At 42.8% G+C, this 11,888-nt stretch overlaps 1 protein-coding gene across 1 annotated transcript; it reads left to right on the top strand.

The window, feature by feature from the left end:
* The first annotated feature begins 605 nt into the window (after positions 1-605).
* LOC124365138 (translation initiation factor IF-2-like) lies at positions 606-3,451 on the top strand. Its single transcript, XM_046821091.1, has 4 exons — positions 606-616; positions 1,725-1,907; positions 1,984-2,504; positions 3,411-3,451. The coding sequence occupies exons 1-4, from the start codon at positions 606-608 to the stop codon at positions 3,449-3,451; spliced, it is 756 nt and encodes a 251-aa protein (XP_046677047.1).
* The last annotated feature ends 8,437 nt before the right edge of the window (positions 3,452-11,888 follow it).

Genomic DNA, 11,888 nt, shown 5'->3' with positions numbered 1-11,888 from the left:
GAAATTACTTAAAAATACAACTGTACTTAGCAAAATTAGTCATTTAACTAATAATTAATTTTAACTATTAATAATTAAAAGAGCTGCTATAGATTTAGTTTTACGATTTGTTTTAGAACATTTTACTTCTTTTTTAAAATTTGTTCAATAAGAAAGTAAAGAGTAAAAATGGATATACTCATAATATTAGAGAAGACAAGATATTGTTATTATATAAATACATTTTTGATGTAGCAAAACTAATGAAATACCTATAAAGTGTAACTAAACATTCATCTTTGAAAATAAATCAATATTTATACAGAACAGAGATAAAATTACACTTTTCCGTGAACCTGAGTCCATCAGCTTGAATTTCATGTCACTGAACATGAATTTGTTGTTATGATAAGATTCCCTCAATTTCATGTTACACGTTTTTAGTGTAATGTATGGATTTATCGATTGTAATCGTGTTTTCAAGATTTACTTTGTATAATTTAGATATTCATTCATTGTTTGATCTGAAATATACAAAAGATACTTTAAAGAGTTTTATTATCAATCGCATTATTATTTAGTATAAAATAGTGCAAATATCAGACCATATAAAGAAACCAGAAAGTATGTCAAGAAAGTAAGTTGACCACGTAAGGATTCAGCAGAATTACAAACATGCTGTAATGGAATATTTAATGTGCAACATCTTTCTCTTAGTAAGAAGATCCTTAAAGTGTAGAGATCTTGTTCCGATAGCTACAGACTTGTAATTCTCTTCTTGCCCTCTCATTAGTTGCTTTTCGTGACTGAAACTGTTTGTATATTAATGTATTTGTGTATTTTGTTATATCCATAGGTTTTGTAAATAATACCTCATACAAATGAAATAAATATCACAAAATCTACAAATACATTAAATATGTATAACGTTATATATTCTTCTACTTCTTTTATTTTAATTCTTCCTTTATTATTTTATACTCTATTTTGGGTAGATAAGTGGATTTGTTGTAGTTTTTACTATACAATGGTGATATTAAATCTCCACTTTAGGTTTCACTCACCAAAGATGAGCAGATAGCGTGACAACTCGTACTTGTGCGACATCCGGTGCGGGCGGTGCGGCAGCATTACACGACAATCAGTAGAGCCTCTCAATGATTGTAGTCTAGTGGGCGGCTCACTGTCCTAGATAATACTGCGATATATTTATGTATATGTTTAAACTAAATAATACAAAGTACTCTAGCAGATAGTGTGACAACTCGTACTTGTGCGACATCCGGTGCGGGCGGTGCGGCAGCATTACACGACAATCAGTAGAGCCTCTCAATAATTGTAGTCTAGTGGGCGGCTCACTGTCTTAGATAATACTACGATATATTTATTTATATGTTTAAACTCAATTCAAATCAAATCAAATCAGTTTTTTATTTCCGGAACATTATATAACGCATGGAAAATGTCATGTTTTTACTTTTTACTGGCTAAAACTTTTGTCAAACACACCACAAGAAATCTTATTAAAACATACAATTTTGCAAACGTACCTACATCCATTCCTTTACCAATTCCCACTTCCAGCGACTAATTTAGTCAGTCTTTTTAATTGGTGGTCTTCCAATCATAAGCAAAAAACTCGTCAACATTATAAAATGTTTGTGACAATAAAAAGCATCATCATCTCATCTTCTATCGTATTCTGCTTCTGGACATGGACCTTACAACATCTCCTCCTCTGCTAGAGCGAAAAATCGACCACTCCAGATCTTCATAGCGAACATCGAGGAAAGTCTTCCAACACCCCTTGATGTAGAATCAAGCCTTCCGGGGCCACTGGCGGCTCTCTTGGACGCCTGCGCGGCTTCCAAAGTGAGTCCCGGTTTTGGCACCCCAGGTGTTTGGGCATGGATCCAGCCACTGCCACCGTGAGCTCCGCTGCGTACGATGTGGTGATAATCATCCGTCCAGCCTCTGCCCGAAGGAAGCTTCAACCCCGGCCAGATGCTGCAATTTCGGAAAGGCTCACTCGGCAATTTACCGCGGATGTGTCAACTTCAAAAACAAGAAGCAGCTCTCGTATGCTGCCGCTGCCAGGAAGGTTCAGAGGCCTGCACCTTTCAGGATTGAGCCTCCTAAGCCTCGAGAAGCTCCTGCTCCTGCCCCTCCTGCCACTGTAGATTACAACGCGGAGCCCTCCACTGAAAACCGGGAGGGAGACTACTTCGAGATGGTGAGACGTCGCCGTCATCGCCCAGCTCGGAAGCCGGAAAATCGGGGAGCTCGATCTCGTTCAACTCCGAAGACCTCATCCTCCGAGACACGTCAACCCCCTGCCTCTCAACAACTAGAGAACCCAACAATCGAGAACACTCCTGCCCCTGCCAGACCAGCACTACCCAGGTCCACACCGAGACCTCGTGCTGGGCCACCTAAGCCTGCTACCAGCCCTGAACTGCAAGCCGCCCACACAAAACATCACGCCGACTTCTCAGCCTGCTTCCCTCCTGCCTCAGGATCTCAAGGTAGGACTAAATCTGATTCTTTCTCAGCTGACCAACATAGCGGCGTTGATGTCACGCCTCATGGACATGTTGTCCGCCACCGTACATGGGCAACCTGAGAGTTGTCAGCTGGAACACCGACGGGTTGGCAAACAAGCGGCTGGAACTCGGTCAGCTACTAATTGAAATGGATGTGGACGTCGCTCTTCTACAGGAGACTCACTTCAGGGTAACAGATCGCTTCAGCATCCCCAACTACCAGGTATACCACACCGATAGGCAGCTGCAGAACATGCGACCCGGCGGAGGCTATGCGATCACGGTGCACCGGCTAGTGACCAATCGTCTCCTGGCAGCAGTCCCTGCCCCAGGAGCCGAGATCACCCGGATTGCCATCCACTACAGCGGAGCCGAACTGGAGATCACCTACGTCTACAATCCACCTAGAAACACTCTGCAAACTCGCTGCCTTGATGCCCTGCTACATCCTGGTTGCCCTGCACTTGCTGCTGGGGACCTCAATGCAAAGCATCTGGACTGGGGATGCCGCAACACGAACTCCAACGGCAAAAGTCTCCACCGTCTCCTGGACAACCGACTCCACATCCAACTACTGACACCTGAGGAGCCCACGCACTACAATCAGAATGGACGGCACCTCCCGGACATACTGGACATCGGTCTAGCTGGCTCACTGGACGGACACATCGAGGTGTTTGCAATGTCTGATCTCTCGTCAGACAAGTGCCAGTTGTCTTCGACCTCCCGGACGACGGACCGCCATCATATCCTCCTACTCGTCCCACTAAAATCAATGGGCACCACTTTGCAAACCACCTCGCTGACAGACATCGGCCACCACCAACTCTTGCCGAGTCACCGGACCAGCTAGACCGACAAGTACACGACTTGACTTCCACCCTCCAGGAAGCTATGACGGCCTCGTCATCCCCTCTCTCCCGGATTGACATCACTCCACCTCTACCCGAGGAGTTGAGAGAGGAGTGATCAGCAGTCCCGATGTCCCCACGCGAAGCAGACCTTCAACCGCCAGGCCAGGAAGTGCCCTCGTCTCCTGGCTGAACACAGAGCGGCTGCGTGGGATGACTTCGTGGAAAATCAAGCTGACGGTGGTGTCGGCGGCATCTGGAAAATCTCCAGGGCACTTCGAGGGGAGAAGAAGACCAACTGACCACTTCATGGACAGCGTGGCATTGTCTACTCCCCTGGAGATCGAGCGGAGGCCTTCGCCGACACCATGGAAGTCTGGTACACCAACGACTTCCCGGTGGCTCCAAGAGTGCAGCTGTCTATGTACGCCGATGACGCGCTGCTCACAGTCAACTCTGCCAACCTGAGGATGGCCAGTCACTACATCCAACGGCAGCTGCATCTACTTGAGCCCTGGTTTACCAAGTGGCGGATCAAAGTCAACGTTGACAAGTGTGAAGCCATCAACTTCACAAGGACAAAGAGGCAAGCGGACGGCCGTCACCTGTCACTCAACGGCGCCGAAATACCGTGGAAGACTTCAGGCAAGTACCTGGGGATACTCCTGGACTCCAAGCTGACAGTCACACCCCACGTCAAGAGGATCTGTGGTCAAGCGAGGAAGGGCTTCGGCACCATTGGCCCCCTGCTCAACTCCACGAAGCTACCGACCAGGACGAAGGTCCTGCTCTACACGGCTCTGATACGACCAGTGCTCACCTATGAGGCCCCAGCATGGTACCACCTCACCTGCAAGACTGCATGGAGGCAGTTGCTCGCTGTCCAGAGCGTGTGTCACCGGCGGGCCACTGGGTCGCCCTGGTTCTTGAGGAAAACCGTAGTCAGGGCTTCGTCCAACGTCCCTACCATCAGGAGCTTCGTGGAAGGCCTGAAATCGAGCCTTGAGGAAGCTGCAGAGTCCTCACCGTGGGATCACATCCGTGACCTTCGCGCCCAGGAGGTCCCCCAACTGCGTCTTCCTATGTGTGACTGATCGACTACAACTTCGACTGCACCACAACACTTCACCCCACTGACAGGAAGCAAAAGCTACTAGGGCTCTGACCCTCGAGACACAAGGCAAAAGCCTAACCGGCAGAGGCCTTGAAAGATGTGGGGGATCCACCCCTCCACAGTCAAAGCGACTTGGACTTGGACACTAAAAAGCATTTCAAACGAGTTTTTAACACTTTCAGTGTTGAAGTGTTTTTAATTGTATCTGGTACCTTTTTGACGAATTGAACACCTGCCTGTGAAGGCAAGCGTTCATAAACCACCGTTTTGTGTCTACCACTTCGTTAGTTATCTCTGCCTCTAGTATCATACACATGTATGTCTCGGCCATTCCTCATGGCACATTTAGACATACAAAACAGAGTTGTTTCCAAGATGTAGAGACTGGCCAGCGTCTACCGTTGCAAATTTTATAAATAACACAAAGTACTCTAGCAGATGTCTTCAATCTTCAAATAAACTCATCAAAATCGAATTTCCTAAACTTTTCAATGCGCTCTATAGATATTGAAAGAGGTCCTGCTGATATGGTTGCAGATACATTATTGGAAGAAGTCTATTCTTCAAAGTTCCTTGGAATACACCTTGATCGAGGGTTGACATGGAAAAATCACATTGATTATGTTTGTGCCAAATTATCCTCAGGAGGTTATGTCTTAAGATATTTGGCAAAATCCTGCCCAAGGCTAATTTATCCCCACCTTTCGTATAGAATCGTTTTGTGGGGAGCCTGTGCAAACAACCATTTTATGAGAGTTTTCAAATTACGAAAAAAAGCAATTCGCATTATCGCTAATTTAAACTTCAGAGAGTCGTGCAGGACAGCGTTTAAAAATTTGCATCTGTTAACTTTGCCATGTCTCTACATCTTAGAAACAACCTTATATTGTTTGTCTAAAGGTGCCTTAACCAGAGGACGAGACATACATGAATATGAGGCAAGAGGCAGAGATAACTACCGTTCGGGAATGCACAGAACGGTGGTTAATGAACATTTGCCTTCGCAGGCCGGTGTTCATTTTATAAACAGATTGCCAAACCTAATTAAAAATGCCTCAACGCCCAAGGTGTTAAAAACTCGTATCAAACTCTGCCTGGCATCAAATGATTTTCTACAGTGTTGATGAGTTTCTGGCATTCAACTGGGAGACCACGCGATGAGGAAACTGACTCCAGCGCCGAAAAGTGGGTGTAATTGGCATGGAATGAATGGGAAGTGAATGTTTGAATATTGTAAGTTTTAAATGTGACCTTGATGTGGGATGAATGGAAAAAGTTTAGACATGAAAATTGACGTTTGCTATGCAATGTATATTGTCAACTGCAATTAAACGATTAGATATTGATTGGTATGATATGACATAGTGTAACAACTCGTACTTGTGCGACATCCGGTGCGAGTGGAGCAGCAGCATTACAAAACAATCAGTAGAACCTCGCAATGATTGTAGTCTAGTGGCTGGCTCACTGTCCTAGATAATACTGCGATATATTTATGTATATGTTTAAACTAAATAAAACAAAGTACTCTAGCAGATAGTGTGACAACTCGTATTTGTGCGACATCCGGTGCGGAGGGTGCGGCAGCATTACACGACAATCAGTAGAGCCTCTCAATGATTGTAGTCTAGTGGCTGGCTCACTGTCTTAAATGATACTGCGATATATTTATGTATATGTTTTAACCAAATAACACAAAGTACTCTAGCAGATAGTGTGACAACTCGTACTTGTGCGACATCCAGTGCGGGCGGTGCGGCAGCGTTACACCAATATCAGTAGAGCCTCTGAAAGATTGTAGTCTAGTGGGCGGGTCAATGTCTTAGATAATATTGCGATATATTTATGTATATGTTTAAACTAAATAACACAAAGTAATCTAGCAGATAGCGTGACAAGTCGTACTTGTGCGACATCTGGTGCGGCAGCATTACACGAAAATCAGTAGAGCCGCTGAAAGATTGTAGTATAGTGAGCGGGTCACTGTCCTAGATAAGACTGCAATATATTGATTTATATGTTTAAACTAAATAACACAAAGTACTCTAGCAGATAGCGTGACAACTCGTACTAGTGCGACAACTAGTGTAGAAGCATTACACGACAATCAGTAGAGCCTTTCAATGATTGTAGTCTATTGGGCGGGTCACTGTCCTAGATAAGACTGCAATATATTGATTTATGTGTTTAAACTAAATAACACAAAGTACTTTAGCAGATAGCGTGACAACTCGTACTTGTGTGACATCTAGTGCGGCAGCATTACACGACAATCAGTAGAGCCTCTCAATGATTGTAGTCTAGTGGGCGGGTCACTGTCCTAGATAAGACTGCAATATATTGATTTATATGTTTAAACTAAATAGCACAAAGTACTCTAGCAGAAAGCGTGACAACTCGTACTTGTGCGACATCTAGTGCAGCAGCATTACACGACAATCAGTACAGCCTCCCAATGATTGTAGTCTAGTGGGCGGGTCACTGTCCTAGTAACGACTGCAATATATTTGATTTATGTGTTTAAACTAAATAACAGAAAGTAATAATAATAATAATAATAATCTCTTTATTGCATTCTTTTAACAATTTTTACATCGTATCGCAATCGTCAACAGTTTTTATAAGTCCATTTACACGAGATCATCCACACATTCATACAACCTCACACTCACAATTCTTGCAATCATTCAGGTCACAATCGCATTGACCTCAGATCCAGCAATCTCAAATATCCCAGCGGCTTGACATGAATTCATCAACAGAGTAGAAAGCCTTGGACTCCAAAAGGAGCTTGAGACGCGTTTTAAATTGATTTTGATTATTGGAAATTTTGATTTCTTCAGGGAGCCTGTTGATTAATCTAACACCAACTTCTTGCGGTAGATTTTGCGCTAATGTCAATCTGTGTTGATGCGTGCGAAAGTTGTCCCTGCCTCTAGTTTCATATTGATGAACGTCCCCGCCACGAATCAAAGTGCACCTTGATCTGCAGTACACGATCACCTCAAAAATATAGAGGCAAGGCAGAGTCAGCAATCTCAACTCCCCGAAAGATTCCCTACACGACTCTCTATAATTTAAATTTTTAATGATTCTAACAGCTTTTTTTCTGGAGTCTAAAGACGCGCTCCATTTTGTTTTTTGCACAACTTCCCCAAAGTCTTATCCCATACGCAAAATGAGCATGGATTAGGCCATAGTAGGCCATTTTTAAAACTTCTGGGGAACAAAATTTTGCTAGATTGCGCAGAGCATATATACCTGAGGTAGCTCTAGCACAGACCCTGTCAACATGATCGCTCCAGGTCAGTCCTTTGTCTAGAATCATTCCCAAAAAGTTTGTGGAGTTATTTTCTTCGAGAAGGTCGTCATCTATAAATACGGCCGGACGCACCACTCGATCATGCTGACGAAGGCCGAAATTTACTACGATTGTTTTTGACTGATTTGTTTTCAGATTCATTTCAGTGAAATACTGAATGCAAGTGTTCAGTTCCATGAATGAGGTGATTTCTAGTTCTTCTATTGATTTACTTTTAAAACAAAGAGTCGTGTCATCGGCATATTGAACCAGTTTTTCCATGCTGGATAACTGTATTCAATCCGCCGACATAAATTAAAAACAGGAGAGGCCCAAGGATAGAACCCTGAGGAACACCGTGGGCTATTTTAATTTTGTTTGAAATGACGCTCGAAATCTCCACGCACTGATGTCGATCCTTAAGGTAAGAACCGATCCATAAGTGCGGGACACCCCGAATGCCACATTTCTCCAACTGGTGCAACAGTGTCTCGTGGTGCACGCAGTCAAAGGCTTTGGACAAATCGAGAAATATACTAAGCACATGCTCTCGTCTATCCAAACCATCGACAACATTGTCCAAAAGGTTGTTCACAGCGTCAATTGTGGATTTGTTTTTTCTAAATCCAAATTGTTCTGGATTCAGAATTTCGAATTCTTCCAGAAAGCTTTCAAGCCTTTCGTAGAAAAGTTTTTCAAAAACTTTACTGAAAACTGGAAGAATTGATATTGGACGATAATTGCTTGTAAGACAAGGATCGTCCTTTTTGAAAATTGGGGTGATCTTGGCCGTCTTTAAAAGAGATGGAAAACTTCCAGTCTCCCACGAAAAAATTGATCAATTTTGTTAGAGGACTCAAAATATGCTTGAAGCATCGTTTGAGTAGCCATACTGACATCCCATTGGCGTCACCGGTCTTTTTTGATTTCAGTCTCTGTATGACACGTGCTACCTCGTCTTCACACACAGGAGCCAAAGCCATGGACGCAACTGGTCCCCCAGTCTCTTCTCCGTGAGACTGAGGATTCTTAAATAACGAATTCGTAAAAGCAACGGTTGAAAAGTATTTGTTGAACTCGTTTGCCACTTTTAATTTATCTTCAACAATTTCATTATTAATTTGGATTGCAATAGATTTGGAACACTTCTTGGAACCTCCATCTCGAGAAAAGTTATTAATTATTTTCCAAGCCGTTTTGGAAAAATTTTCACAGGTACCCAAGGCTCTATTGATGTCATAGGCTTTCGCAGCTCTTATGACCTTCTTATAGATTCTCCGATACCTTCTAAAAACATTTTGAAATCATAATTTTGAGTATTGGTGAAGATTTTATAGAAGAATTGGAGCCTTTCTCGAGATATAAGAATTCCTTTAGTTATCCATGAATTTTGCAGCTTTTTACTGTTTTTTGTTTTCCTGAACGGGCATGCAACATCCAGATAGTGACTGAAGGTGTCACTAAATGACTGATACATGTCATCGACATTTCCACACCCACTTAAGGACTCCCAAGACTCGATTTTTAAACATCTATTCAGGTGGCAAATGTTTTGGGAAGTAATTGCCCTAGTAATTTTAAATTTTGGATTTTGATTTTCCAGTTTGCATCCATGAATCACGACTTCCTGCGCAATGTGATCAGAGATCGCAGAACTTAATACAGAGACTGTTGTGTTAGGAATATTGGTGATAACATTGTCGATGGCAGTACGCGTCGTGGCTGTCACTCGTGTTGGCAAATTCACGGACCAATTTAGATTGAAAGAATTTAGAAGATCGCGAAGCCGCTGGGTAAGGGGGTCGGTGTGATCCAAAACATTAATGTTAAAATCGCCAATTATTACAAACCTTGTTGATTTAAAAGAGAGACCACTCAGAAGGTATTCCAAGCTTTCGAAAAAAAAAGTACTCTAGCAGATAGCGTGACAACTCGTACTTGTGCGACATCTGGTGCAGCAGCATTACACGACAATCAGTACAGCCTCCCAATGATTGTAGTCTAGTGGGCGGGTCACTGTCCTAGTAACGACTGCAATATATTGATTTATGTGTTTAAACTAAATAACAGAAAGTACTCTAGCAGATAGCGTGTCAACTCGTACTTGTGCGACATCTGGTGCGGCAGCATTACACGACAATCAGTACAGATCCTCAATGATTGTAGTCTAGTGGCTGGCTCACTGTCCTAGATAAGACTGCGATATATGTATGTATATGTTTAAACTAAATAACACAATGTACTCTAGCAGATAGCGTGACAACTCGTACTTGTGCGAAATCCGGTGTGGGCGGTGCGTCAGCATTACATCACAGTCAGTAGAGCCTCTCTATGATTGTAGTCTAGTGGCTGGCTCACTGTCCTAGATAATACTGCGATATATTTATGTATATGTTTAAACTAAATAACACAAAGTACTCTAGAAGATAGCGTGACAACTCGTACTTGTGCGACATCTGGTGCGGCAGCTTACACGACAATCAGTAGAGCCTCTCAATGATTGTAGTCTAGTGGCTGGCTCACTGTCCTAGATAATACTGCGATATATTTATGTAAATGTTTAAACTAAATAAAACAAAGTACTCTAGCAGATAGTTTGACAACTCGTATTTGTGCGACATCCGGTGCGGAGGGTGCGGCAGCATTAAACTACAATCAGTAGAGCCTCTCAATGATTGTAGTCTAGTGGGCGGGTCACTGTCTTAGATAAGACTGCAATAAATGGATTTATATGTTTAAACTAAATAACATAAAGTACTCTAGCAGATAGCGTGACAACTCGTACTTGTGCGACATCTGGTGCGGCAGCTTACACGACATTCAGTAGAGCCTCTCAATGATTGTAGTCTAGTGGGCGGGTCACTTTCCTAGATAAGTCTGCAATGTATTGATTTATATGTTTAAACTAAATAACACAAAGTACTCTAGCAGATAGCGTGACAACTCGTACTTGTGCGACATCTGGTGCGGCAGCATTACACGACAATCAGTACAGGTCCTCAATGATTGTAGTCTAGTGGCTGGCTCACTGTCCTAGATAAGACTGCGATATATTTATGTATATGTTTAAACTAAATAACACAAAGTACTCCAGCAGATAGCGTGACAACTCGTACTTGTGCGAAATCCGGTGTGGGCGGTGCGGCAGCATTACATCACAATCAGTAGAGCCTCTCAATGATTGTAGTGTAGTGGCTGGCTCACTGTCCTAGATAATACTGCGATATATTTATGTATATGTTTAAACTAAATAACACAAAGTACTCTAGCAGATAGTGTGACAACTCGTATTTGTGCGACATCCGGTGCGGAGGGTGCGGCAGCATTAAACTACAATCAGTAGAGCCTCTCAATGATTGTAGTCTAGTGGGCGGGTCCCTGTCTTAAATAAGACTGCAATAAATTGATTTATATGTTTAAACTAAATAACATAAAGTACTCTAGCAGATAGCGTGACAACTCGTACTTGTGCGACATCTGGTGCGGCAGCATTACACGACAATCAGTAGAGCCTCTCAATGATTGTAGTCTAGTGGGCAGGTCACTTTCCTAGATAAGACTGCAATGTATTGATTTATATGTTTAAACTAAATAACACAAAGTACTCTAGCAGATAGCGTGACAACTCGTACTTGCGCGACACCTGGTGCGGCAGCTTACACGACAATCAGTAGAGCCTCTCAATGATTGTAGTCTAGTGGGCGGGTCACTTTCCTAGATAAGTCTGCAATGTATTGATTTATATGTTTAAACTAAACAACACAAAGTACTCTAGCAGATAGTGTGACAACTCGTACTTGTGCGACATCTGGTCCTGCAGCATTACACGACAATTAGTAGAGCCTCTCAATGATTGTAGTCTAATGGGCGGGTCACTTTCCTAGATAAGACTGCAATGTATTGATTTATATGTTTAAACTAAATAACACAAAGTACTCTAGCAGATAGTGTGACAACTCGTACTTGTGCGACATCTGGTGCGGCAGCATCACACGACAATCAGTAGAGCCTCCCAGTGATTGTAGTCTACTGGGCGGCTCACTGTCCTAGATAAGAATGCAATATATTGATTTATGTGCTTAAACTGAATAATGAAAAAT

Source organism: Homalodisca vitripennis, chromosome 6 (assembly GCF_021130785.1).
Source record: "Homalodisca vitripennis isolate AUS2020 chromosome 6, UT_GWSS_2.1, whole genome shotgun sequence".
Classification (NCBI taxonomy): Eukaryota; Metazoa; Arthropoda; class Insecta; order Hemiptera; family Cicadellidae; genus Homalodisca; species Homalodisca vitripennis.
This window is presented reverse-complemented; position numbering and strand designations above follow the sequence as displayed.

What these genes read in the sequence shown, in the direction of transcription:
- LOC124365138 (XM_046821091.1), top strand. An exon ending in TGGATCCAGCCACTGCCACC is followed by an intron (nt 1,908 to 1,983) that starts GTGAGCTCCGCT and finishes AACCCCGGCCAG; the next exon opens with ATGCTGCAATTTCGGAAAGG. An exon ending in TCCTGCCTCAGGATCTCAAG is followed by an intron (nt 2,505 to 3,410) that starts GTAGGACTAAAT and finishes TCCACCCTCCAG; the next exon opens with GAAGCTATGACGGCCTCGTC.